We start from the raw sequence: 27,048 nt of genomic DNA on the forward strand, positions 1-27,048 counted from the left end.
CAAGTTCAATATATAATACTTGTCAAGATTTCTGGAAAAATTCTGGATTTCTGGTAAATAAATTGAATCGGTTAATGGCTTGTTTACTACAACGGTAAAACTTATCGTAACGGGTATTTGTTTGCCAGCGATAACGTTAAATGCCAGCTGTTTGCGTGCGTGGAAAAGTTTGGCCAATCAATATCAATAACGACACTTAACAAAGGGCCAGGCGACAGATAGAGGTTTCGTTTTTGTTTTTTGTTTTTCGTTTATGTTTTTGGTCGCTAGTTGATGGTTAATCAATGGAAGTTGCTTAAATATGCAATCAACGAACATAACCTCAAAGGGTAGGCTTAAGCACGCCCACGAGCTAGTAAGAGAGGGGCAGGTTAGATAGAGAGAGACATGGGAGGTCAAAAAGTGTGTCAGTCGGGACACACAAGCATACATACACAGGCGCATACACGCACACCCACACACTCGCCGAATCCTCTCCCAACAACAAATTTCGTGGGAGTGGCAACGAAAAAAACTTGATATTAAAACCGGGACTGATTGTGTAATCTAGAAAATAGTATAGGGTCCAATACGTATCACCCATGAACATACATCCATACATATGTAGAAATAAATCTATATGCATATGTATGTACATATATATGTATGCATATGTCCAAGTATGGCAATCAAGGCGAACTTATCAAAGTCAGGCGTACGAAATTTGTGCAAGACATACTCCCTAATTTTTGTATTTCTTCTAGTTTCCAGTTTTTTTGTTTGTTTTTTGTTTGAGTTTTGCCCTTGAGTTTGTCCTTTTTGAGCAGAAGCAGCGACGTTGGCAGAGTCGTTTGTTATACGCGGCGCATGTAAACTGGTTTTAGTATAACAGTTGTATCGGAGAGCAAGTGAATGAGAGCGGTTCTCTGTTACGACCCACACCGACACACTAACTCACATGCGCAGGCCGGTGACGAGCCTCCTACGCGAGTATGTTTGTGTGTGAGTGCTGCACGTGTTGCCAAACGCTGGAGAAACGGTATAAGAAAAACATAAAAAAAAATAAAGCAAAGTTCGAGTGCCACAACTAAAAGATACCCGTTAAGCCGAATATGTTGCCTACTTTTAGGGCTCATCGTCAAGCACAGCCAACCAAATATGTATGAGCACATTGTATCTTATCTTTTTCAGAAGGAGAAGAGGAACAGCCCAACGCTTCATCTATTATAGTAATTCTCATTTAAGGACATTTTTAGATAATTTAATTATATTATATATTATAATTATATTGCAAAATATACCCATTCAAGACCACGATTATAGGGTATGAACACAATATGACCCCACCACCACGTGAAACGTTTGGAGCAACAATTCCGATTCCCCGTCGAGATGATGATGCAAGTGCTTCTAATTATAGCCAGCCGATTTCAGACGCCTGCGCGATGTCCTGTCGAAAGGTTAACTTAAGGTGAAATGGCCACAGGTTGCTGCCTACGCACACACAGATACCCCACGTGTTTGCATGTGCTTACATAAGCAGGAATTGTGTTTGCAATGTTAATGTTACACAAATTGCAATTTTAAAGTAGTAAAGGATATCCATACATACATACATATGTACATATGTACATATATGTTTAAAATATAATATATGTATTGAAATCCGTTTTCGCGCTGTCCAACAGAACTGTTTCTTCAGTTTTGTCATCATCCATCGAAATGAACGCCCAAAAAAATTTAAAATAGCTGTTAACAATGCTTCAGTTTGTTTAAGTTTTTTAATGAGCCTCAAAAATCAACGGCCAGTAAAAGAAATCCGAAATGGCAACGTTTGATCCAAATATAGTGGCATCGCTACTATAATACGACATGCACCATAGAGCCCATATGCATGGTATTTTTTGGTATACTTAACGGTAAAAACGTCGGTCCCACTGGCAGACGATAACAGCAAATCATCGAAAGCTTTTCTAAAATCGATAGTATCGTGTAAACATCGAATTCAATTCCAGCTCTAGCAGCAACAACAATATGTCAGAAATCACCGCAAATATTGTTTATCCCCCAGTTAATAACGGAGCCCAACGATCGGCCGCGTAATGACAACCGACGAGAGCATAATGGAGGAGATGCTGGGTAAGTTACTTCCACAATCCGACACAAGGAAACCATTAAATTCAGAGCTTTTTTTTTACATTTCTCATCACCCCTTTCGCCTGCCTAGAAAGAGCAACAAATCCGGCAAAGAAAATCGACGAACTGGGCGTGCAAATGTTCTGCATTGTGGTCAAAAGCAATGCTCAGTTAGTCCACAAGGCGCAAGAAATGATTGTGGCCAAGGTGCGATCTTCCAACGTTACGGAGGCAACGCGAGCGATTTCGGTAAATGATTTGACTAATTCTCATTTTGTTTTGTCGCATTTTCTTGAAATTACCCCTGCGTACGCCCACTGTCGATGGCTAACGGTGAAGGGGTGTGTGTGTGGAAAAAATTTTGCCCACTGAAACGAACGCACACACAGAAACACCGGCGCACACCGACGCACTGTAGGGTGTAAAGCTGTCAAAAGGCATACAAATGCAAAAAAAAAAACACACGCACTTGTGTGGCTGCGTTCAATTTGCAATAGTGACTGTTATCAGTTGTGGCCAAAATGTGCGTATGTATTACCAACTAGAAACAAAGCAGCTAACAAAAACAGATAGGGCTATTTTCATTTTACAATATTGTTAGCTTAACATTTTCTTCCATTGCGCTATCAAACTTTTTTTTTTTATTTTTGTGAACAAATATAAAATGCAATAGGTGTTAAAAGTGTTTATATAAGTTTAGTCATGAAGTACATATCATTGATAACACAACATTATAAACTTTCTTTTAGTGCCTAACCAATGATAAAAAGAAAACATTTTATTTTAAAATTTTCTTGATTTTAGATTTGTAATTCGGTTAAATTGATTGATAATATTAATTTGAAACATCCCTATATAACACTTCTACAAATTGATAAAGGTGTTGCCGTTTAAATGTAAAATTCAATTATTTAATTAATTTTTAACCACGCCGATAAACCTATACTATATATAAACTCAATCATTAATTCATAGTTAACTTAATCAACTATTTTCAGCTGCTCGAAGAGTGCATGACGCAGTGTGGCGACGACTTCCAGGACGAAGCGTCTAAGTTTCGCTTCCTTAACGAACTGATACGCTTGGTGTCCAAAAAGTACAAGGGCGCCGAAACGCCGCACGAGGTTAAACAACGGATCATGGAATGCCTCCTCCTGTGGACCACGGAGTTTCCACAGCGCCAGAAGATCCGCGATGCCTACGATATGCTTCGGAAGGAGGGGGATATTGAACACGGCACAACGGAGGCGGCAGTTGCCAAAAGGGAGAGTGTTCTGGGCACCATCGACGAGGCTATGTTCGCCAAGCTCGTCAAAAGCAATAATCCGGAAAACTTCAAACGGGCCAATCTCCTTCTGCAATATCGGATGGCGCAGGAGGCGCGACGTAACGATCTGCTGGCTCAGCACCGCCTTGTACTTAGCGAAGTGCAGGAGACAATGCAATTGCTTAATCAGATGCTAGACACCTACGACCCCTCCAACCAGGATGTCAGCGAGACACTGCACGAGCTCTACAAGAGCTGCAAAAAGCACAAGCCAATTTTTCAACATTTGCCGCAGCTGCTCGACGACTCCGATGCCCAGCTTGTAGGTGGGTGTGGTACTTCTCGAGAGGATTACATTTTTAAAAAAAAGTTAAAGTAATAATTTGTATACATCTTCATTTATTTATCAGAACATAATTTTAAAAACAGAATCACTTCCAAAGCCATTTAAAATAGATTAGGAGATATGATATAGCTTATTCTTGTGTCCCATGGAAATCATTTTCATATCTTTGATAGTTCATCGTAGATATAACGAAGGGCGTAACATCATTAACCAGATTCATATCCATTCACAGCTGACACATTGGATGCTAATTGCGCTCTACTGACAACCATGCAACGCTACAAGCTATTAGTGCCCTCGCCCACGAAAAGCACTGCTCCTACTCTGACGACGAGTTCTTTAACATCGACATCCACTGCAAAGTCCACATTCAATTCGACCACAGCTTCGAGCTCCAATAATGCACTGCTGCTAAATGAACTCCTTGGGGATTTGCTAATCAGTGGGACCAACGTAAGTGCTGAGGCTACCACCAATACACCAAATACCGGCACCAGTAATTCCAATTCCACGGCAACCGGAGGGGATCCGCTCGCCGATTTAAGTGACATATTTAGCAGCGCACTAGCCGAAAGCGAAGCCAAAAAGAACCCATCATTCCAAAATTCGACCACTTTGCTAGAACCGCAGGTGTTAAGCCAAGGCCCTGTAAGCGAGGGATTTGCCAATGGCAATGGTGGAGACTCCAGCAAAATACCGGGAACGGCCAGAAAGATGCCGCAAATCGATATGCTTAGCGAAGAGCTCTTCCAGCAGATTCTGCCCTCTCAGGATCGGATGGCCAGCTTTAAGCGGGATCCCGAAAAGCTCACGCTGAACGACTTGGCCCGGGAAAGGATACAGGTTAAGACACCAGAGGAGCTCGCGGCAGCACCCGCTCCTACTCCTGCTCCAGCTGCTGCTTCTACTGATCCCATAGATGATGAACCTCTGCTCAGCGAAGATGTAGATAAAACCGACGAAGCCCTGGCAGGTTCAGTGGCTCCGGTTGTTCCTCCGGCTAAGCCGCTTAGCGAAATTCACGTGGAACTGGACAATATTCAGGCCACCGGCGAGCAGCGTATCGTCCTTGACGACGATGACATGCAGCTCAGTCTGAACTTCACCAGCGATCGGCCCGGCCATCGTGTATCGGTCATTGTGATATCGGCTCAGAACAAGAGTCGGCAACCAGTTCATGACTTTCAGTTCGAGGCCAGTGTGAAGAAGGTAGGGGAAACAGGTGAAAGAGAGGAGAGCAATGAGAAGAACTAACTATCTTTTCTTTTAGCCATGCAAAGTGCGATTGCTGCCTCCGACTGACAGCCATATGCCGCCCCACAAACCCTTTCGCCCGGCTACGCCCATCAACCAGGTTATGCTTCTCCTAAATCCCACTGGCAAAGCTGTGGACGTTACCTGCATTGTGGGCTACAAACTGGGCGACGATCCAGACCCCATCAAAGAATCGATTGTGGCCCAGGGCATCGACTACGTGGACTAGAACCACCAGACGCCAGCTTACTCCGCTCCCGTCCACTTAAAACCCATCAAAAAAAGCAAACCCAAGCTAAAAAGTCAATTTTCCACTTATGTGTTGCTCCCATCATCTTACCTCTGTCTAAAAGATAAAGTTGGTTTTTGATTTATGTATTCTATGTATATTTATGCCAGTAAGATTTTATTCAAATTGCATTTTGCATACACACGTTTAGTCGTAATATAATGATGTATCAAAAGTTTATAAATTACGAAAAAGTCGCTACAAAATCCAAGCGCTCATTTTCAGAGGTATTCTAATTTCTCTATTAAATTGTGGGGCTTCTTGTTGATGATGCTGCTTCAGTTCTGGTTTGTGTGTTGCCTATATGCAGTCATCGCTACTATTCCTACATTTAACTGCATCCTCTTGATTTGCCAGCACCTTTCTGTAATATGTTCCTTAGGATTTGTCTGCTTAAAATATCTCCATTTATGATTCTGTGTACTTGACCCACTTTTCGACTTTCGTGGAAACAAATTTATACCTTAAATTCGATTATGGAAAGTTATTGAACCATTTTATCAGCATTTCTGGCAGTTTTTGTTTTAACAGTATAGCAAATTTGAAATTTTAAGACTGTTTGAATAAAAGTAATATATTTAGCATATCTGACCTCTCTCAATAAATTAATTTTAGTAATGTAATCAAAGTACTATCAAAACTTCTAGAGCTCAGCTGCAACTGAATGGAGGTTAAAACTCCAGAAGCTTAATGAACATTAAAGCAGAAAGCTAGCCTTTTTATCATATAAATGCAATTCATTTTGTAGACACTGTTTTCATTATTCCCGCTTAAAATTTACATTAAATTAGTGCGAATTTAGTTGTCCAATTAATATACAGTAGTATATTGATTTAAGTTCAGTATAAAAAGGACTTATGGTAAATCTTCAATAGTTTTTGCTGCCCTTGAAAAAACACCTTCAAATCGAGAAGGAAATCAAATCAGAAGAACTATCGATAGTGACACAATGGTCACAAAGCTTACAAATTGGCTAAATTCTAGCGACTAGGTATTACTATGGGCCCAAGATTTCATCCTTGAAGGAAAGGGCAGTGATGGCCTTGGTGTGACCGGTATAATCCCTGAAGGGACTCTTAGTCTGCAGCTTCCACAGCCGAGCAATACCGTCAGAGGAGGCGGTAAAGAGCCACTTGGAATCGGCACTAAAGGCGGCATCCCATACCCAATAGTTTTCGATACCCAGTTCTAGCCATTTGGTGAAATCATCCGTGTTCCAAATGCGCACCGTTCCGTCACCTGAAGTCGTGAGAAGGAGCCTGGAGTCTGGACTGAATTTGCAGCGCAGGATGTACCGAGAGTGCGCCTTGAACTTCTTGATTGGCCTCAATGTACTCATCTTTTGGTCCTGACTGGTCAGCGACCAGATATAGCACTTGCCTCTGTTATTGGCAGCCGCCAAATATCTCCCATCTGGTGAAATGGCCACGTCCTGAATAGATGCATCCACCTCGGGAACAATCCTTTCGTGTCGCTCAGACTTAACGTCCCATAGAAAAACGCTGCCATTTTGTGAGCCCATGGCGATCTCTACCTGGTTAGGATGCAAACAGGCCGCATTTACAGGAGCCTCGCAGTCGAAAACCCTCGAACAGTGTGGTGGAGCGGAGATCATGTCCCAGATTCGCACATGGTGATCCTCCCCGGCGGTGAACATCCAGTTGCCATCTTCCTGAAAGCCCAGGCGTGTCACATTCTTCTGCACACCGTCGAAATTGATCACCGGTGCGGTGCAGTTGGACTCCAGGTCATACAGTCGGATGCACTGGTAACCACAAGCTGCCAGACGCGTCTTGTCCGGCGTCCTGTCCAGGGCATTGACTTGCTGGAAGATTAAATATGTATGAATGTTGTACATCAGGTTTTTGGCTAAATACCACAAATCCTACCGAAGTTTCTACGAATCGCATTGTCTTTATACAATTTCCCGTGTGTGCCTGCCACACCTTTATTGTGTGGTCGTACCCCCCGGTGGCCAGGATTAGCTGTTGTTGGTCGCCCATCCTCCGATTAAGGTTTAATTAACAATTTCGCCGATTTACCGTCCGCTATGTTTTTATTTTTTTTAGCCAATGTGACCGCAGTCCATAAATGGGAATATACTGACTTTAGAAACGAGAAAAAAAATCTAATTCCGTTGGCTAATAGTGCCGTAAACAATACTACTTTTTGGAAATCGATTATTTTCGATTCAAGTTGATATTTTTTTATTATCGATCGTTGTTTTGGAACAGAAGAAGAAGAAGATGATAAAATTTGTTCCGAAACGCAATTGTTTTCGTCGCACCTTACAGGAGACGACGACAGACGACTCAGAACTAATATAAAATTCACCTCGTCGTGACCTGTCGCGAAAAAAAAATTCAAAAGAATGCACGTAAGTTACAAAAAAATTTACAAGTGCTTGCTGTGTGTGTGTGTGTGTGTGAAAGTAGGAAATGTATGTATACCCAATTGTTGCTTTCGTTTATTTTTTTTATTATTGTGATAGTGATCTTGGTTTTGGTATTATCCCACTCGTTTTGGGGAAACCCCCAAGGGTTGTAGAGTCGGAAACGCTTCCATCTACCTTTTAAATACAGTCGGCTCATATGAAATACATTCATATACCCATGAGTTCCAAGTTTATTCCTTAATAATCTCAATATCAAATACGTAACAGACATTAAAATGAAATATCTCAAATGAAAGATATACATTTCGAGAATATACTTTGAACATAAAATTAACAAGTTTTAACTTAAATAATAGATCATTTTTTTACGCACAAATATTCGTACACTTCTCATACTTGATTTATATTTCTGAATTCAACGGTAATTCTTTTTTGAACTGTACTTCGAAGCAAGCTTCGGGTTACTATTTACTATCTATGAAAATGTAATAAAATACTATCTCATTTTTAAATTTGATTTTTAAGCTCGTTTTAAGCTAACTAAACTAATTTTTTCTGTTACTTATCCTCTAGGTACCTTCGGTAACACAAACGGATTCTTCTGCAAGTCCTACCACGTCCAAATGGAAAATAAAGACCATTTTGTTGTCCGTGCCAATAGGCATTGTCGCCGGTATGTGTCAGTTGTACTTCAAGATGTCAAGCTATGAAGAATTTAGCTACAAGACACCAGTTAGGAATTTATTGCCCTGGATGTTTCATATTAAATGGCTTGGGAAGCTCTTCTTCAAACTCAATGTTTGCGCTATATCTGTGGTGTGCTTGATCGGGCTCGGTTTAAGTTATACACTTTACTTACATTTGAAGTTAAGCCAAGATGTACATTCACTTTTACATTTTTTGATGTATGTGCTTATTTCTCTTGTCATTCTAAGGGCGGACAATTTAGCTTACAGTAAGTTTGGTGAACTTACTGGCTATTACCTAACGTCAGCCCTAATGGACCAACAATGTGGGGTAAATAAAATGTTGAGTCGTATTATGCCAGTGGATGAAATATTTCGCTTAAAAATTTTAACAATTATAGTACCCCTTTACTTAATGTATTTGCTTGTACATTCTTTGAATGAGTTGAGAGAAAATATTTCTATGATAAAGACAAAGAAAAAAAAGGACAAAAGAAAGAAGAAAGAAGAAAAGAAGGACAATCGAATAACTCCTAATTGGTTGTTAAGGGAACTTATTCTCCTATATATGTTATACATTATATTTTCCATCTTCACTACACTAAAATACATTGTGAATAACAATTTTAACAAGTTCATTTTAATGATGACGACTCAATTTGTGTTTTTGATACCGTGCCTTAATACCATTAATCGAAGTGCCATCCTTATACGTGCTGTACTATCTACTCTGGTGGTTTTTCTTGTAATCGTTTTCGCATTTTACCGGTGGAACTATTTACCACCGTTTTCGAACTTCTTAATGCTAATAACTAACCATGTTTTCTACATATTTGTAATATCATTCCCTTGTCATTCACACTATAATAAAATATTTTGCCCGGACAAACGAAATGAAAACCATACCGAAGCACTCCGAGCCCTAATGTCAATAGCAAGCGATTTGTATATAAATAATTTTGTTGACTTATTGCCTGTTAACTATTTCGCAGTATTTAATGCCATAACAGTAACACTTTTTGGAATATCCATAAACGGTTTAATACTTTGAACTGGAAATGTTAATTAAAGACTATTAAAGACTGAAACCTGGAACTCATATAATGCTCACAAAATAGATCTTCCTAACGGACTGTTTTATATGTTGGTGTTGAATAATCTCTTCCAATACATGCCTTATATCAAAGAATAAACAATTCCAAAAAATCCAAAAATCGAAAAATGTCTACATATGCTAACAATATAAGCTATAATATTAGTCTTTAGTCGTAACTTTAGTAATTTATGGCTATGAAATAATTGTTATGATTATAGTTTTTATATGAATGAATAGATTTAAAGTATAAAATTAATAAAATGTTATTACTAATTAAGAATAACGGAATTCTTTCGGCCATCGGACTTGCAAAGCAGTCTGCTATATGGGTGCTCTGGGCTGTCTTGCTGTCGTATTTAACTTAAGGTTAACTAGTTGTCAGAAAGAATTTATAAAACCGAAAATGCAGGCAGTGGTTTTGACAACTGCAGTAGCGAGCATTCGAAATCGGCCAGTAATTGAAACAACAAAATTACTCATGTTTCACATATTGGAAAAAAGTTTTATTCGTTGAATAACTTAGCAACTGGGACTAGCCCGTGACGAGCGTAACGTACAAGAATCAGGATTGAGTTGAGTGATCCGAAGACCTCTACTGTTGGGTGGCAGCGGTGGCGGGAGCAGTTTCTGCTGCAGTGCGGTTGGCCTCTTCTGGCTTCATTGCGGGGAACAGTAGAACCTCCTAAAAGTTAATTTTGATTTAACAATGATTTCAAATTACCACCAAGGAACTCACTTTAATGTTATTGGAGTCCGTAAGGAACATAGCCAGCCGATCGATGCCCATACCGAAGCCGCCAGTGGGCGGCAGTCCATATTCCAAGGACGTGCAGAAGTTCTCGTCAACCAATTGGGCCTCGTCATCTCCAGCCGCTTTATCACTGGCCTGTTGCTCAAAGCGCTCCCGCTGAACTACAGGATCGTTTAACTCGGTGTAGGCGTTGCAGATCTCCTTCTTGGCCACGAAGAGCTCGAAGCGCTCAGTCAGACCGGGAATACTGCGATGATATTTGGCCAATGGAGACATTATCTGCGGGTGCTCGCAGATGAACGTGGGATTTACGCAGAACTCTTCTATAAACTCGCCCACGAGCTTGTCCAGCAATCGAGCGGTGGTGCGAGGTGCGGGGCACTCAACCTGGTGCTTGGTGCATAGCTGGGACAGGAACTGATTCGTCTCTGGCGTATTGAATGTATCGGCCGCAGGGAACTTAACTTGTAGCTTTTCCTCCAACGTTTTGATCATGGACACGCGCTTAAAGGGTGGCGTAAAGTCAAGTTCTTGCTCGGGTCCCTCCGGACCGTCCGGGTGATAGATGACCTTATAGGATCCACGAATGGCCTTCACCATTCCAGAGACTAATTGTTCGGTGATGTCCATAATGTCGGCGTAGTCGGCATACGCCATATAGAACTCGCACGTGGTAAATTCTGGATTGTGAGTAAGGTCGATGCCCTCGTTACGGAACTGCCGTCCGATTTCGTAGACGCGATCAAGACCACCTACCACCAGCATCTTGTGGTACAGCTCCGGAGCTATGCGCATAAACAGGTCCATCTTTAGGTCGTTGTGATGCGTTACGAAGGGTTTGGCAGTGGCTCCACCCGCGATCATGTTCATCATTGGTGTCTCGATCTCCAGGAAACCGAGGCGATCCAAAAACTGGCGAACGTACGAGATAATCTAAGAAAAATGCGAGAAAGGTGTACTGTAGTATGAACCTCGGTAGTAATATTACACTGCTGATTCTTACCTTGGCGCGGACTTGGAAGTTTTCGCGCACTTTGTTGTTCAGAATGAGATCAAGGTAACGCTGACGGTAGCGTGTCTCCTTGTCCTTAAGGCCAAAATGCAGATGAGGCAGCATGTGCAGGCAGGGCGACAGCAGTTTAATCTCAGTGGGCATCACAGACAACTCGCCCTTCTTAGTCTTGCCGGGATGTCCGATGACGCCGATAATATCGCCGCGCCGCAGCTTGGCAGTATCCGTTTCAAAGTCTGCCTCCGATTTGTAGGACTTGGCGCTAGCCATCACTTGCACCTTGACTCCTTCGCCACGCAGATCGTAGAAAATGAGCTTCGCCCCCGACTCGCGGATTGCATGAACACGGCCGGCCACGCTCAGGCTCACATTCTCCAAAGTGTCGCCCTCCTTTAGACTGTTCTCGTACTTGGAGATGAAATCTTCCAGGGAGATGCTCACATGGAACTTATGTGGATAGGGATGCGTGCTGGGTGAACGCTTAAGTTCCTGAACGGCGGCGGATCGGATCTTAAAATACTCGTTGGGCGAGATTTCCTCCTCTTCGGCGGCGCTGCTCTTCTTCTTACCGGCGGTTCCTTCTGCAGGAGCAGCGGCTGCCTTCTCTGCCTTTTCCTTGGCCTTTTGTTCGGCCTTTAGGCGACGCTTAAGTTCACTGCAAACAAAGATATTTAATAGATTAATAAACTTATGTAGATAGACGTAAAATGGAAGTGAAGACTGTTATAACTTGGGCAATCAGAAAAGTTTCCTGTCCTTGTTATGACAGCCAGTCCGATGGGTCGGATTACCCACAGTTTGGTTTGTTTGCTAGGCTGCAATTGGCAGCCGCTCACGTGGAAGCCGATGGCCGGGACCCAAATCTTGCTGGGTCTGGGCCACGCCTCCTGCACTACTTTAAGGACGCAGCGGGCGAGCATTGTTATTTTAAGCACGGTATTTCATCAGCGGCCAATAACAAAAAAAAAAAAACTGGAACGTTGCGGCTTCGCCTTAACCTCAAAAGGCTGCTACGTTGGCCGGATGGTCTTTGGGTCGAATTTGATGGCCTAGGCACTTACTTCTTGGACAGTTCTCCACTTGCAGCGGCCATGCTGATACGTTTCGGTTACGTTGCTCGCTGGCTAGTCCGGGGTTTCAAAAGCGGCGGAAACCAAACGAATTGCGAATGTGAAGCGCCACAAAGTAAAAAGTACACAACCAGGGCTGCCAGATGTAGAATTTCTCGCAAAAGTGGCCATTCTATCGGACAGTGTTACCGTTGCATTGCTCTGTGTAATTGGACCATTGCCATTCGGTCACACTGGTTCTGCGTAAAACTATATTTTAGCTTTGTGACTTTGATTAACAATTGATAAACGAAAGCAACAGCCCCGACGGGCAGTGAGCACAGCACGGCAAAGATCCGGACTAATGGCAGGCGGCCACGAAATGCGCGGGTCGAAAGGCAGCAAACGTCAAAACGCCAAACTAGAGCAACTGCAACTGTAACTGTTAACCCTTGGCAGGGTAGCAGTGGTAGTGGACGAGGGGAAGAGTAAGAGAGGTGGGGACGCTAAGAGGAAGAAGAAGAGCACATCTTGAATTCCGGAGCCGAACGCAATGGAGCTACCATCTACTCCGGTGGTCCTAAAGCCCATGCCAGCATCGTCGTCATGCCTGGCGGATAGGAACCCAGTGGATCCCATTACTGTCAGGTCGCAGGTCGGTGGCGAGGAAGAGGAAGAAGAGGGAGGAGAGGAAGACGACGATGAGGATGAACCCAAGGAGGAGGAGGCCTTCTATGAGGCGCGCAACGGCAACGAAAGCGATGAACTGGAACAGGCTTTCCAGAGTGCTCTGACTTTGACCAACGATGTTCAGGTTAGTGTTAGCGAGGTTGAGGACCACGATATACCTTTGGTATCTGGAAACCAAGACGTCGAGGATCCACAAAAGCTGGGGGCTTGCGCGATGGCACATTTATGTGATGAATGTAAGCATCTTAGGATAATCGAGTTAACCCATCCACTGACGTTTTATACCTTATTTACAGCGCCCAAAGAAGAAAAAACCCCAGAGTCCAAGGAGCCCAGGGAACCCTGCCATCAGACCCTGCTTTCCACCAAGTCCTGCGAGACGCCTGCCAACAATTCCACACTCTCGCCTACAAATTCTTATAATGGCAGCATTGGTAGCGATGGGGGCAGTAGCGTAGGCGGTGGCGCTCGTCGGAAATCCTGGACACTGTCGCCTCAAAGCGGCGGCTCCACACCTCTCAGTGGAGCCAAGAAGAAGACCAAGGCGGGTGCACCGGCCAGCACATTGTCGAACGCAAACGGAGATGGCTTTAATCTGTGGGTGGCACGTGAGTGCTTCGAAACCGTTCCCGCTGAGATGGTGGATACTCTAAGCATGGCTGAAGTTGATGAAGAGGTCGAGGAGGAGGAGGACGAGGAGGCGGCTGCCGTTGAAAGTCTTCTAGGAGCCGCAGCTGCTCTCCAAGCCAGTGCCCATGTTCAGCGCCGTCAACAGCAGCAACAGAAGCAACAGCAACATCATCATTTGCGACAGCCCTCGCCGCCACAACATCGTCCGCTGGAACGCTCTTGGCCACCTCGAGCCGTTGGTCGGGATCTTAAACTTCAGGGCGATGTCTTCCAGTTCGACATACTGGACACGGATGAGCGACTGGCCGAGGAAATGGCCCAGGGTAGTGGAAGTTCCAACAACTCTCCCCTGGCTACACCACCCATGCGGTTTAAGCCCCTGCTTAAAAAAAAGATCGGACCCGATAGCTACATCAACACCATTAGCACACAAAAGGTGCCGGTCCACCAGAGCTATGAGTTCCCAACCTTCCCAAGCTCCTCGAATGTTGGGCCATCGTCCGCGTCGCCCAACAGTCTCCAATTTCCGTATCTGCGTCAGCATCGTCCGCTCACCCGTGCCCTTTCCAATGGCAAGGCTGGATCATCGGAGGAGCAATCCTCTCCACGTCTGCTACTCTCACCAAAACGTCCGAGGAGTCCTCCCTCGGGCTGCTCTACGCGCAGTGCCTCTCCCCTGGATCTTAGCTTAAGTCCGGAACAGCACTCGCCTACCAGAGGCAGGGGAGTAGGTGGAGCTCTTCAAGAGGTGGTGCCGCCAGGAACACCAACATTTCATGGCCAGCGACCTCAACAACGACTCCTCAAACGTGTGGGCGGTGGAGCCGGAGCTAGTACAACAGGAGGGGTTATTGCGTCACCATTGGTATGTCCACCCACACCTACTCACCATGCCCGACGGCATGCCCGCCTCCAAGCCGTCACTGCCAACTCCAGCCTCGCCAGCGTAGGAGGGATCCCATCGGATCCCCCAGCAGCCTCTAGTCAATTGGACTACATCTACCTGCAGGATGGTAGCCAAGAGCAGGGTCCGGAGCCGACAGACGAAGTGGTGCACATTAGCAGTACCCGCTTGCCCTCCATTCCGGAACGCAGTGCTGCTGCAGCAGCAGCGGCAGCGGCGGCGGCAGCATCAACTGGTGCGGCTATTTTGGAACCCGGATCGGGTACAGTGTCCGGATCTTGCGGAGCTGGAGCTGCGGGAGAGCCACCACTTCCACCCGCTTGGGAGGCGCGCATGGATAGCCACGGGCGGATCTTTTACATCGATCACACAACGCGAACGACCTCCTGGCAACGGCCAGGAGCGGCACCGAGTGGTGGGCCAGCAGGAAGGGAGCAACACCATCGCCAGCAGCTGGATAGACGGTATCAGAGTATCCGCCGCACCATTACAAATGAGAGTAGAGCTGCGCAACTTTACAATCTACCACCCTCTGCCAATAGCAACGGCAACGCCGCAGCTGCAGCTGTTCCTCCACCTGCCTCGGCTATCCATCCTGCAATTCTGATGCTCTGCCGTCCGGATTTCTATTCCCTGCTGCATACCAACGAAGCTGCTTTGGCCATCTACAACCGGAATGCCGCGCTTAAGCACATGGTCATGCGCATCCGAAGGGATCCACAGTGTTTCCAGCGGTATCAGTATAATAAGGATCTGGTAGCGCTGGTTAACACTTTTGCCCAGATGGGTAGGGAATTGCCCTCCTGCTGGGAGACCAAGTTGGATCAATCGGGCAAACAGTTCTTTATTGACCACCAACACCGCCGCACCTCATTCATGGATCCTCGTCTGCCGGTGGAGTGTCCACGTGTGGTGCGCCATCGCCAGCAACATACGCAGCAACAGCCAGGTATGGGCTACTACTACCCAGATCTGGTGGATGGCAACTGCCTTTCGGCCACCAGTGGTCATATTAGCGCCAGTCCTGGAACCTCTGTGTCTGGAGTGCCGCCCTTGCCTCCGCCGAGGCCGTCGTCGTCATCCTCGTCCAGGGGTAGTCATGGACATGGTCACAACTGCACCACAACGGCAGTCATCGCCTGTGGTCTTAACGCAGACCGATCAGCATATGGTGCCGTTGGAATAACAGGAGCAGGGGCGACTGCAGCCGGATACGAAGATGTTCCCATTGCCTACAACGAGAAGGTGAGCATCCCATCCCCAACATCTGTCATTTCCTTGCCGTAATAAGATATTTTCAAGAGAGTTGACTTTTAATTTAATTGATTTTCTGTCTCACCTTTAAGGTCATTGCCTTCCTGCGCCAGCCGAACATCCTGGAGATCTTGCGAGAGCGCCAGGGCCAGCACACAATGTCCCGGCCGCTTCGTGAAAAAATCAATATACTCCGAGTGGAGGGTGTTCCAGCTCTCGAGAGATTGGGCCATGACCTACAACTGACAATTTTGCTGAGGTGAGTGTTCCTGTCTAGTTTTTAAAAATGATCAACAGATAGGTAGGAAAGATTCTTATAACTTATAATATAGTTAATAATAGTTTTATTTTCGACACTTCTTTGCCCATCTAAGACGGCGTTCCTTAACTCTTAGAATCATTGTGTTTAGCTTGTGATCGTGGTTGTTTCACTTGCCAGACAACTGGAGACCATCAGAGCTGCCAAACTGCGCTAATGAGCCCCTCGCAATAGGTCCCGCTCATATGACGCACCAGTGGCCGTCAGTCAATAGCTCCACCTGCACTTGACGAAGGTCCCAGAGCCAGGCCGAATCCACCTGGCCTGAAATTGCATTGGTGCGTCATTTTCTTGGTTCGGATTAGTTCAGTGCACTTGGGCTTGTATTGGTTTCGGCTTTGGCTTCGGCTTTGGCTTTGGCTCTGATTAAGAGCTGGTACTGTTGTTGGCTTAAATCGATTTTGGCGGCGGTCCTGCTTGAGTGATCCGCATATGAGTGTGCGAGTGGGTTTAATTGCTTTTGAAAACAGTTTCGAAGGTTGTTGGCTAATTTTCCAAAACGCCAAACACGTCCAACAAAGCAAACGGACTAACCAACTACCCACGGCAAGGCTAGGCACTTCGTCTTGGCTTCTAATCTCATTGCTTATTGTCTAATTGACCGTATTTCGTCCAAAGTACATTTATCGGCCCGTTTTGACCACAAAAATTGAGGAACTGCAGGCTGCAGTCCGCCGCCAATTGACCGGCATCCACATGCACTGCTGCTGACCTTAATCTTAATCCCAATCTCGGCGGCAACAAAATGGAAAATGAAGTCGAGAGATTATGTCGGCGCCTCTCAAGCTCGCAACTTGTCGATTACTCCGCAGTGGCCACCAACAATTCCGATTCCAATACCAATTTTGATTGAGCCATTTAATTGCATTTCAATTAGCCAAATTGTCGCGCTTCGTTGGCACACTCAGAAAATGAGCCGTGGGAGTTTTCGCCATAGTTTTATGCTTGTTTGATGGGAAATATGAATTAGTAATGTTATTTAGTAGATGGAATCCTGTTTTAAAACCAGAAAACTCAGTCTCAGTAATAGAAGTTTGAATGGAAAGTCGTTTGCCGTTAAGACCTAAAAGCAGTTTCTGCTAAGAACAAGAAGCTCAATCTGTCGGGCATCCCATATCCCATGAAATATATTGCATCGTTAAGTATAGCAGTTAACAAGCTTGTTAGGGAAAATATTTACAAAACCAATAGCATTGGGAAAGCACAAACCCATACATACTCACACAGAAAAACTTCTATTGCACAACAACTTGGATCTTAGAAGCTGCAGCCCAGATAATCTGCACTTGGCCATTAGTCATACATGTTCGGGGGCGGTAGCCTCCCATTAGGCATTGCGCCTGATTGCGCAATTAATAAGCCGACTAAGAGTCTACTAATACGCGCTTACTAGTTAACCACACATTTCGCCAGTTGGCTAAATGCTTTTATTGGTTGGTCAATTACCTGAAAATATATAAATAACTGCATGGCATTATAGATGGTATTTATTGAGCGATCTTGGGTTTACTGCCTGGATGTGAGGGGGCATTCCGGCTTTGGCGCGGCCATTTGGAACAGCCACGCCCACTGCCCCAATGGGCAGGGCAACGCCCTAAGCCAGCTGCCCCATAAATATGGCACTCCAAGCACTAATCCGCTAATTTCCCCTCGCCCCCCTCGCACACAATTTAACCCAATTCCGAATGAAGCATAAATTATTAGCCAAACGGGGAACCAGGGAATAGTAGTAGTAGTAGTAGTAGTAGCTGGGGCTATGCAACAATAGCCACTCCGACGGCGTCTCCTTTGAGGCGGGGGTGTGGCATAGTCGTCATCGCCATCGTCATCAGCAAGTATTATCATCATTATCATCGGCACCCTCGTAGCCTCGCAGTGATCGTCATCGTTGAACTTCGTCGCTGTCGTCGAGGCATTGACAAGTTTTCGGTTGAACTTTCATTGCTCTTTCTTGGGGTATGTTTAGTTTCTTAGGCGATATGGAAATATATTCCATTAGATTTTAAAAGATATTTGAAATATATATAATATAATTTATCATCTCAAAGAGAATATTTCAAAAGTATCTCAAAAGTGATACCTTTAGAGCCATTAAGTACTACTTTAGGCACAGATTAAGCGTTCGTTTTTTATAATTTAACTAAAAATAGTTTCCCAATCGAAGTTGTTAGAGCATTCGAACTATACTAATATGATATTTTCGGAGCAGGAAGTTGGCGGTGGAGTTGGGTTAACTGCTGTTTGCCATTTAAATTTGACCCGTAGAAGGGAACGTTCGCTTTTCTTTCTGAATTTGTTGCCGTTGTTTGGTGCTTGTTTACAGTTCATTGGGCTTTTGGGCGGCTGCGCATGCGTGCATGCGTTCGATTGGGACATGAGACGAGGAACGACATGGGATCATTGAGGCATTCGAGCATTGGAGCATTGGAGCATTGGAGCAGGCAGACATGGAGACAGTGGCCGGCGTCTGTTTGTGCTGGCTTCCGTTTTGGGGCGTGCTAAATGCGAGGCGTGGTGACAGTGTCAGTAGGAAAGGGAGTGGGATTGGCAGTGGTAGTGGTTGTTGTGGTGGAGTGATGAGCGGACAATTATAACCATGACCAATGCCACGCCACACACTCACCCATCCGAGTGCCATCGCCGGGCCATAAGAGGCGCTTATTGGGAAAGGGAATGGGAATGGGAATGGGTGGGGGCTGTCGTCGATCGCTTGAAGTGCACTCCTCATGGGGGTGACTCAATCTCAATCGGTGGCAGCGACGAGTGACACCAAAACCGAATCCGAACCCGAACACAAACACAAACCCTAACCCGAACCCGAACCCGAACCCAAAGCCATGCCGGTAACAGCTGACAGGCGGTACAGTGGGGCCAGAGGGCTTAAGATTTGGCAAAACATAATTCTTAGGATTAGTTTCAGCAAAGAGTTTTCTAGTTTAAGAAAAGTAATGATGTTTTAATGTTTTCCATAACTTTTAAAAATTTCAAAACATTCCAAAATTCGAAATTATTACTGTAGGTAAGTTGAAGTTTTCTTTTTGAAGTTTTTTGGGTAAACCAACTTACAATTTCTTTGAGAGTCTCATTTGAATTATTTTGATTAGTTCTGTGAATAAATTTGACTTTCAGTATCCCAAAGTAATGCCCTTAAGTAACCCAATCTTGATCCCTTTTCCTGGTCACTGCCCCACTGTGACTTGAAGTTCGGCGTCGGATTCTGTTGGGTCTTCGGCGGCGGTTATTGGGGCAGCGCTGCACCGCCTCGATTGCCGCCTTGCACGAAAAAACCAAAACACAATCGATACCAAAACAGAAAACAGAAAACAGAAAACTAAAAACAGAACTAAACGATACGAAAAGAAACGAAACGAAACGAAACCGAAAAGCCGACCGAAAACAAAACCAGCGAATAATTAAATAATTTCCTTTGCCGCGCTTAAATTGAATTGAAATTCATATTTATCGGCTCGGCGGCTAGACAAGCGCCAGCATTCTGCAATCGTCGGTCATTGGGGTAGCATATGGCATATGCTATATAGTATATACTAGATCGAGGAGCATTATCGGCGGAGAGCAAACCACCACCCTCTGTCTGTTGAAAAGCGAGAGTTTGAAGCTCTCACTCCTTGGTTTCGGTTTTTTTTTTTTCTTTCTTGTTGTTAACTTTATTTTGTTATATATTTTTGTTTTTTTTTTGTTTATCTGTGACTCCGCCGGCTTCGTTCCGTTCCGTTCGTTTGGCCGCTTCTGCCGCCGCTGCCGCTTCTGCCTCCGTTGCGACTTCGTTCCGCTCGTCAGTCGGATAGTAAGCTTCTATCACCAGAGGCATTTCAACAGCCGCGGCGTGAGCACACATCGTCCCGTTTCTAACCGTTTGCCAACCGTTTCAAACCGTTTCGCGCCTTATCTATCTATCTCAATCTATCGGCTAGCGTAATATCCTAACCGAAAGGATCGATCTCCGGTGATCTCTCAGTGATGGTTAACTATTTGGTGCTTAAGGCTTTAGGCGCACAACAAAATGGGCTTTCTATCGAAGGCTGCCTACATCGTGTGGGCCGTGTAAGTAGTCTTGTAATCACTTACTAATCAAACATCTTAAATACCTAAAATTCCCCTTTTGACTTGGTGACACTGCTGTCGTGTGGTCATCGGTATGGCTGTGAAGTACCCTTAGATTACAAACTGATTGATTTTGGGAACTCTTTTTTTTTGTTAATTTTAAACATTTTTGGGAAACTTTAAGATATTGGGAGTTTTGGAAACATTAAGGGGAAATCCTTTTTCGTGTTTGCTTTGATATTAATGGGAATTCGATATAGTGGGATATTTAGAAGATCCTGCCAGATCCTGAAGAAGTAAGAAGTAAGGATATTAGCAGGAAACTCAATGTTTTTATTAAAGAACTTGATTAGATTTTACTTCTTTTGCTACACTGAACTCCTTTAATCAATCATACTTTTTTATAATATTTTATTGTCTAATTTGATTATGATTTTAATTTACTTTCATTTTATCAATCCCTTTTTATGTACATTAATCCTTTGGGAGAAATAATGTCTATAAAACAGTGCAAGTTGATCATTTTAATCCCTGAATTAATATCAAATATTGATATAAGTCTAAGCTAAGTACAAGTTGTTATTTCACAATATTCTAAACTGTGCCTTTGAGTCATCCAAGAAGCATCTAATCATCATCATATTTACTCATCTATTGCCCAGTTTCCCACTTTCCATGCACTTCCCACCAGAAGAGATCACTGAGATCGCTGAAATGCAACGTAGACAAAATGAGATCAAGACATCCTGTCACCGAATTGCATCCGACTTGGTTTACCGCCATCCATTCCGCCTGCCTGGCACTTTTCTATCCGTGGAGATCGGATTCCATGGGCCGGCTCCCATTGCATTCCCACGTTTGTAGCGTTCCGTTCTGGATGCAACGACAGTTCCCTTGGTTTGCAGGAATGTGACGGAATGTTGCCAAGTAAACAGTTCCCACAAATTATGGTTATGGTTTGTGTTGGCTATTGGTGGTACCTAGACCCTCTCATAACCCTATTATAACGAGTGTCCGATTGCAGTGCAAGCCGCGTTATGGGAAATCCCAATATCTCCAAAACTCAAGGATAAACAAATGCTCAAGTGGCTTGTTTATATTACACAATCACTTTAGTTCGCTGGGCACTAAGTTTATGGCTTATCAGGAATCAATTTTTCCCCCAATTTGTTTCTTGCCCAATCGCCTAATGGGATTGTGTTGAAATTGTTTTTATTATTTCGGATTAGATTTCGTTTGGCCAGGAATTTTTAAAGAGTTTTGAAATGCTAGATGTTATCGTTTTCGAAAGAGTTTTGGTTGGGATTTCTTCTTCTCCTTTGAAAATGTTCATAAAAGATTCTTCTTGAAAATCAAAAGAAGCTCTTCTTTAGTTTTCGGATCAAAGGCAATGATCACTCTTCAAACCAAGTTCCTGTAATTTATCTACCTTTCTACTTTATCTCCTTAACCCTGTATTACTCTATTTATATATCTGAAAATAATAGAAATTATAATATCCATCATATTATCTAAAAGTTTCATGTGTAACCATTACGGAATTCATAACCCCCGAAAACCTAAACGGGTTAAGGCTCCATTATCGCCGCCCACCTTATCAGCTTATCGTGATATCTTTGGCCCCCCCTGTTCCTGCCCCCCACTGCATCTGGTGGTGCAGTTTGGAATCGAATCCAAATCAGTCGTCTGCCTGCTTCAGTTGGATTGGGAATTGACTTAACCAAAGTTTTCGCTTGACTGTTTTTCTTTTGTTTTTTTTCGGTTTTTTGGCTTTAAGTGTACTGCTAATTGGGAATCCATTTGGGATTTACAACCCATCAAATGGGTCTCTTCTCCAAGTTCGTCTACAACTTCCACATGTGGGAGAAGTACGTGAGTCGCCACAGATTCTTGATTCTTGATTCTTGTGCTAATATGTTTAAGTGATGTTTTACTGTACCGACCAGCATAAAAGCGCTTCCCTTTCATATCATATTTCATATGAGTGGCTCTCGTAAAGCTCGCGTTAATTCCAAATATTTAGCGAATCATCAGACAATGTGGGTGAAGTTGGTGGTGCATTTATGAATTGTGGATAAAACTCATACAAGGGAAGTCTTTAAGGGAAGTACTGGATAATAGAGTGGAAAGTGAAGTGGGTACTGTAGTAAAAAAAACGAATGATATGGAAGATCTTGGAGAGCTTCCTCGATCCCGCATAATGGGAGTTCTTTTTGCAGGCTGGGGAAAGCTTGTATAGGCTATACAAGTTTCTTTTCTATCCATAGATATTGTTAGATATTCTCAAATGATAAATCTACAAGGCATAAGTCGTTGAGAAAGATCAAGGAATGATCCAGGCCAGAGAAAGAGTTTGAAAGAGTCATGGCCAAACCCTCGGCATTTCCGCACTTATTTTATGAACTTTCTTTGCAAGTCAAAGTCAGTGACCGGCAGTCCAGAGTGATTGCAGCAAGTGTTTATAGATATTCCTACCACCCAGCCACGCCCCCAACTCCCTGGCCTATCGCGCAGTTGCCCCACACAATGACGATCGGCGGTTCTTTGTTGGACGAGAGTGGGTGTCACCGCAATCGTTTGGTATTACGCGTTTTATTCTTTTTTTTCATTATTTTTTTTGGTTGGTTCGCTTTTCATTTTGCGTTTAATTCGCGTTAATTGCAGCTTCCTGTTGTTCCAATAATTTTGCAAGAATTTCATTCAATTTGAAAGTAATTCGACACGGCATAGCATAGCATACGTGGCAGAGCCATTAATTGATCCATTTCCATCTGCCACAAAGCTGCCAAAAATGATTGCTAATGAGCTGAGCCCAGAAGGGGGCAGCTCCCGCTCTCAAATTGGGGGAATTAGTCACTTCCGAGCGGGCGATAATTGCACCCAAAACTGTTGTCACTATTCGATCCGATCTGATCCTATACTCCCCACCTAACTCCCCTGAAAAATGTATAGCACCTACCACCCAGCACCGAGTGCGGTTGACCGCCATAATTTGCGTTATTAATTGGCCAATTTTCAATTTCAAGTTGAAGGCCGTTGGAGCCAAAAGCAAAAGGCGCAACCAAATAGCAATTTAAATTATGGATTAACTACTTAGAATCGGAATATAGTTAATAATATTACCGGGCCGGGCCAATCGATCGAAAAAAAAAACAAAACAAAACAAAACAAAAAAGCTGGAAGGAAAAGTCTGTTCTGGCTTTGGACGAAGGTCGCCTTTGACCTAATCGATTGCATTGATTGGAAATCGAGAGATTCTTCCGCCTGGCGGTGAGAAAACGTTTGTGGTCTTTGCGTTTTTTTTTTTTTTTTTCACCAATGGTGGGCGTGGCAAGCTGAGGTGGGAGGTCCGTTGGGCGGAAGAAAGACTGGGGTCTTGAGTTCTGAGCAAAAAATGTATATAAGGCGCATATTAATGTCCATGACAAATCACTTGCCTTCCTGACCTTTTGCGCTGGTCATCTGTGGTCTGATTTCATCACCGCTGAATTCGATGCAAATGGGTCGTCACCAGAATCGGTTCTATATGTCGCCGCGAGTGACGTATCAGCCGGCTGCAGTCGTATGACTTTTCATTTTGCTAACTAGATTAATAAGCTGGCACACTGAATTTTCAAATATTATGAAGATCAATTTTTGTAACTAAAAGATTTAGTCTTTAAATATTTGACAGTATTGGATATGATCTTAGCTTTTCGCTCAGTGCTGCTGCCATAAGACTAAAACCAAAGTCTAAATCCAAAGTCTAAATCCCATTTATCGCCTATCAACGGCCATACTCCATGTTTGGATAAGCGTCCTTTCCGGGCTGGCGGATGTGCTTGTGCTCTGCTGCGTGGGCTAATCAATTGTCGGATTAGCTGGGAATGAGCAATCAATGGCACCGCCTGGTTGCCATTGGAGCGAGAATGACGCCATCGATAGCGCGGAGAGTTCTAACCGTAGATTTATGGGCAGCCCCGTAGTTAATCGCTGTATGGCGAGTGCAACTAATTTGAGTTATTATCTAATCGATTATCCGCTTTTATCTTTAACACCCACGCAGCCTGTTCGAGCAGGAGATCATGAGCTATGTTCCTATTGAAGAGCGCAGTCCACAGGGATCGCCAGTCCTGAGCTCACGGATGCCACAGCGGGCGCCGCCACCATTCCGACGGGATTTCGAGGCCAAGTTGCGCAGCTTCTATCGCAAATTGGAGTCCAAGGGCTATGGCCAAGGACCACACAAGCTTAAGTAAGTATTTAGCTTGGCTTAATTCCTTTGCCTAACTATAAAGAATATTTACTAATTTGTTCTTAAATCTTACAGACTGCACATCCGTCGTAGCCATTTGCTAGAGGACGCCTTCCGTCGCATCATGTCCGCCAACAAGAAGGACCTGCAACGCGGACGTCTTGCCGTACTCTGGGACACGGAGGAGGGTTTGGACTATGGCGGTCCGTCCCGCGAGTTCTTCTTTCTGCTCTCCCGCGAGCTGTTCAACCCATACTACGGGCTGTTCGAGTACTCAGCAAATGACACGTACACGGTGCAGGTGTCGCCTCTGTCGGCGTTCGTGGACAACTGCCATGACTGGTTCCGCTTCAGTGGCCGTGTTCTGGGATTGGCTCTTGTACATCAATATCTATTGGACGCCTTCTTTACGCGACCCTTTTACAAGGCACTGCTGCGTTTGCCTGTGGCGCTCAGTGACTTGGAGTCGCTGGACAACGAGTTTCATCAGTCGCTGCAGTGGATACGCGACAACGACATCGGCACTGGCGTGGATCTCGGCCTGACATTCTGCGTTACTGAGGAGCTGCTCGGCCGTGTGGTGGAGCGCGAACTGAAGCCGGGCGGCAAGAATATAATCGTCAATGAGAAGAACAAGAAGGAGTACCTGGAGCGCATGATAAAATGGCGGCTGGAGCGTGGAGTTCAAGAGCAGACAGAGTCACTGGTGCGTGGCTTTTACGAGGTGGTCGATTCGCGACTCGTCTCCGTTTTTGATGCCCGTGAACTGGAGCTGGTGATCGCAGGCACCGCCGAGATAGACACGAATGATTGGCGCCTCAACACGGAGTATCGTTCGGGCTACCACGATAACCATCAGGTGATCGTGTGGTTCTGGCAGGTTATCGAGCGCTTTAGCAATGAGCAGCGACTGCGTCTCCTACAGTTTGTGACTGGCACCTCGAGCATCCCCTACGAGGGCTTCTCGGCGCTGCGCGGTTCGACAGGCCCAAGGCGATTCTGCATCGAGAAATGGGGCAAGCCAAACGCCCTGCCCCGTGCCCATACCTGCTTCAACCGGCTTGACCTGCCACCCTATCCCACGCCCGAACTGCTCTACGAGAAGCTGCTGCTGGCCGTCGAGGAAACCAACACGTTCGGCATCGAGTAGGCACGTGATATTGCACCTCAGCCTCACTTTGTTGCACCCACACCCCGAAACGCTTTATTTCGATTTTAGAAGTTTTTATAAATTGCCTAAGTCTAGATAGTCGCAGGTGTTGCAGAAGTCCCAGTCGTTTGAAAGCCATTAGTTGGGTTCTTAGAAGGCGGAAGAAATCAAAACCAAATCTTAATTCCTAATCCTTTTAAGACACCTCAATTTGTGTTTCAATCTGCTAGAACTTCTGCTACACTTGTGATCGTACTGTAGTTATTTATATACGTAGGTTACCCGTCCCCTTTAAAAAGAAAAACAAGAAAAGCCTAGCCATAGACAGACTTGCTACTTTAGGCATGGCATCCCATTAGTTCGTAGGAAAATTGCCTTCGCCTTCGTTTGCCGTTTGCCGTTCACCGAATGGAAGTTACCTCAAGAGCAAAACGGCTTGCCAGCGCCGCCAGTCATTAGTTCTAAGATCTACACACACGACCCAGAAGGAGGATAACTTCTAAGCCTAAACATCCTTCGCTCGTCTCTGCCTGATTTACACTCGAAACGATGCCAACTGCCTCTAGAAAAATGTATGAACGATGCTAAAATTAACGCTGCTCCCCTTGCAGTTTAGCAGGCTCCAAAGATTAAGAAAAATAGAGAGAGAGAGAGAGAGAGAGCAGAGGCAACTCTACGCCAATACTTAACTAGCTTATAATGTTGTCTTAGCCTTAACTCGAATTCCAACTCAAATTTCGAACACTCCCTAGATGTGTGCATTCCAAATAAGCGTACTGTGGATGTCAGTTATTATAGCATATATAATATATATATATATATATTTACCCATCTCCTTTAATCCCAAAAAAAAGTATGTAAATTGTTTTTGAATTTACATGATAACAACCTTGAACAGTCCGTATAGAAGTTTTCATGTGCTTACCTGCCTGCCTGACCGCTCTGGCCAGGACAGGCTAAAGGCACATCCTAGCTCCGATCGGGTTTATACGGTTTATTATATACACAAAAATTGGCTGCTGTTTTGCCAACGATTACAAATTGGTCCAGTGCGTTGCTTCGGCTTTATTGGTTCTTTCGGCGCATATAATTAACGATAATATTGATTATATTTAACGAAAAAGAAAAACAAACAAACAAACAAAATTCAAAATGTAGCTAAATAATTGAAAAAAAAAAAAGAAAAACAAAAAGGTTTTTATGATTAGTATTTATCGAAAGCGAAAACGAAAACGAAACAAAAGGATAAACTAAATGGTGATTTATTTACATGTATTTTTGGCATTAGTTGATACGGAAAGCGACAGAGACGGAGAACCAGAAATGGAGAGAGACAGAGCGATAGACAGAGCTGGAGTCACTGAAAGGGACAGAGATAGAATGATATAAAACGCTTTTTGAACTACTTATTGATAATTGATGATTGTTTTAATGAATTATTACTGTGCGTGTATTTATGAACAAATTAACTATAATTATAAACAAATAAATGTGAGCCTTTTACTTCAAAAGCAAACAGCTGATAGTTGTGTTTATTAATTAACT

The 27,048-nt window shown here is 44.2% G+C and overlaps 5 protein-coding genes across 8 annotated transcripts; 3 read left to right on the plus strand and 2 right to left on the minus strand.

Moving 5' to 3' along the window:
* The first annotated feature begins 1,962 nt into the window (after positions 1 to 1,962).
* LOC108103168 (ADP-ribosylation factor-binding protein GGA2) lies at positions 1,963 to 5,477 on the plus strand. Of its 2 annotated transcripts, XM_017208554.2 has the most exons (5): positions 1,963 to 2,118; positions 2,207 to 2,364; positions 3,114 to 3,708; positions 3,961 to 4,937; positions 4,999 to 5,477. In XM_017208554.2, exons 1-5 carry the CDS (start codon positions 2,082 to 2,084, stop codon positions 5,209 to 5,211), a joined length of 1,980 nt encoding a protein of 659 aa, XP_017064043.1. In that variant the 5' UTR covers positions 1,963 to 2,081; the 3' UTR covers positions 5,212 to 5,477. The 2 variants fall into 2 exon arrangements, with proteins under 2 accessions (XP_017064043.1, XP_041675309.1); XM_041819375.1 differs by lacking the exons at positions 1,963 to 2,118; positions 2,207 to 2,364 and adding an exon at positions 2,458 to 2,638.
* Positions 5,364 to 7,371, minus strand: LOC108103169 (protein LST8 homolog). Its single transcript, XM_017208555.2, has 2 exons — positions 7,161 to 7,371; positions 5,364 to 7,096 (listed from the first exon to the last, which is right to left on the minus strand). Exons 1-2 carry the CDS (start codon positions 7,272 to 7,274, stop codon positions 6,269 to 6,271), a joined length of 942 nt encoding a protein of 313 aa, XP_017064044.1. The 5' UTR covers positions 7,275 to 7,371; the 3' UTR covers positions 5,364 to 6,268.
* Positions 7,372 to 7,499: 128 nt separating this feature from the next.
* Positions 7,500 to 9,719, plus strand: LOC108103193. Its single transcript, XM_017208581.2, has 2 exons — positions 7,500 to 7,648; positions 8,240 to 9,719. The coding sequence occupies exons 1-2, from the start codon at positions 7,643 to 7,645 to the stop codon at positions 9,401 to 9,403; spliced, it is 1,170 nt and encodes a 389-aa protein (XP_017064070.1). The 5' UTR covers positions 7,500 to 7,642; the 3' UTR covers positions 9,404 to 9,719.
* Positions 9,720 to 9,924: 205 nt separating this feature from the next.
* LOC108103144 (lysine--tRNA ligase) lies at positions 9,925 to 12,411 on the minus strand. 2 transcript variants are annotated; one of them, XM_017208517.2, is made up of 4 exons: positions 12,273 to 12,411; positions 11,203 to 11,866; positions 10,185 to 11,132; positions 9,925 to 10,130 (listed from the first exon to the last, which is right to left on the minus strand). In XM_017208517.2, the coding sequence occupies exons 1-4, from the start codon at positions 12,302 to 12,304 to the stop codon at positions 10,041 to 10,043; spliced, it is 1,734 nt and encodes a 577-aa protein (XP_017064006.1). In that variant the 5' UTR covers positions 12,305 to 12,411; the 3' UTR covers positions 9,925 to 10,040. The 2 variants fall into 2 exon arrangements, with proteins under 2 accessions (XP_017064006.1, XP_017064005.1); XM_017208516.2 differs by lacking the exon at positions 12,273 to 12,411 and adding an exon at positions 12,007 to 12,175.
* Positions 12,412 to 12,493: 82 nt separating this feature from the next.
* Positions 12,494 to 27,019, plus strand: LOC108103143 (E3 ubiquitin-protein ligase HECW2). 2 transcript variants are annotated; one of them, XM_017208514.2, is made up of 5 exons: positions 12,494 to 13,186; positions 13,247 to 15,729; positions 15,831 to 15,997; positions 24,165 to 24,353; positions 24,429 to 27,019. In XM_017208514.2, the coding sequence occupies exons 1-5, from the start codon at positions 12,814 to 12,816 to the stop codon at positions 25,501 to 25,503; spliced, it is 4,287 nt and encodes a 1,428-aa protein (XP_017064003.1). In that variant the 5' UTR covers positions 12,494 to 12,813; the 3' UTR covers positions 25,504 to 27,019. The 2 variants fall into 2 exon arrangements, with proteins under 2 accessions (XP_017064003.1, XP_017064004.1); XM_017208515.2 differs by lacking the exons at positions 12,494 to 13,186; positions 13,247 to 15,729; positions 15,831 to 15,997 and adding an exon at positions 19,728 to 20,119.
* The last annotated feature ends 29 nt before the right edge of the window (positions 27,020 to 27,048 follow it).

The sequence above is a fragment of the Drosophila eugracilis genome, unplaced genomic scaffold, assembly GCF_018153835.1.
Source record: "Drosophila eugracilis isolate 14026-0451.02 unplaced genomic scaffold, ASM1815383v1 contig_649, whole genome shotgun sequence".
Lineage (NCBI taxonomy): Eukaryota > Metazoa > Arthropoda > Insecta > Diptera > Drosophilidae > Drosophila > Drosophila eugracilis.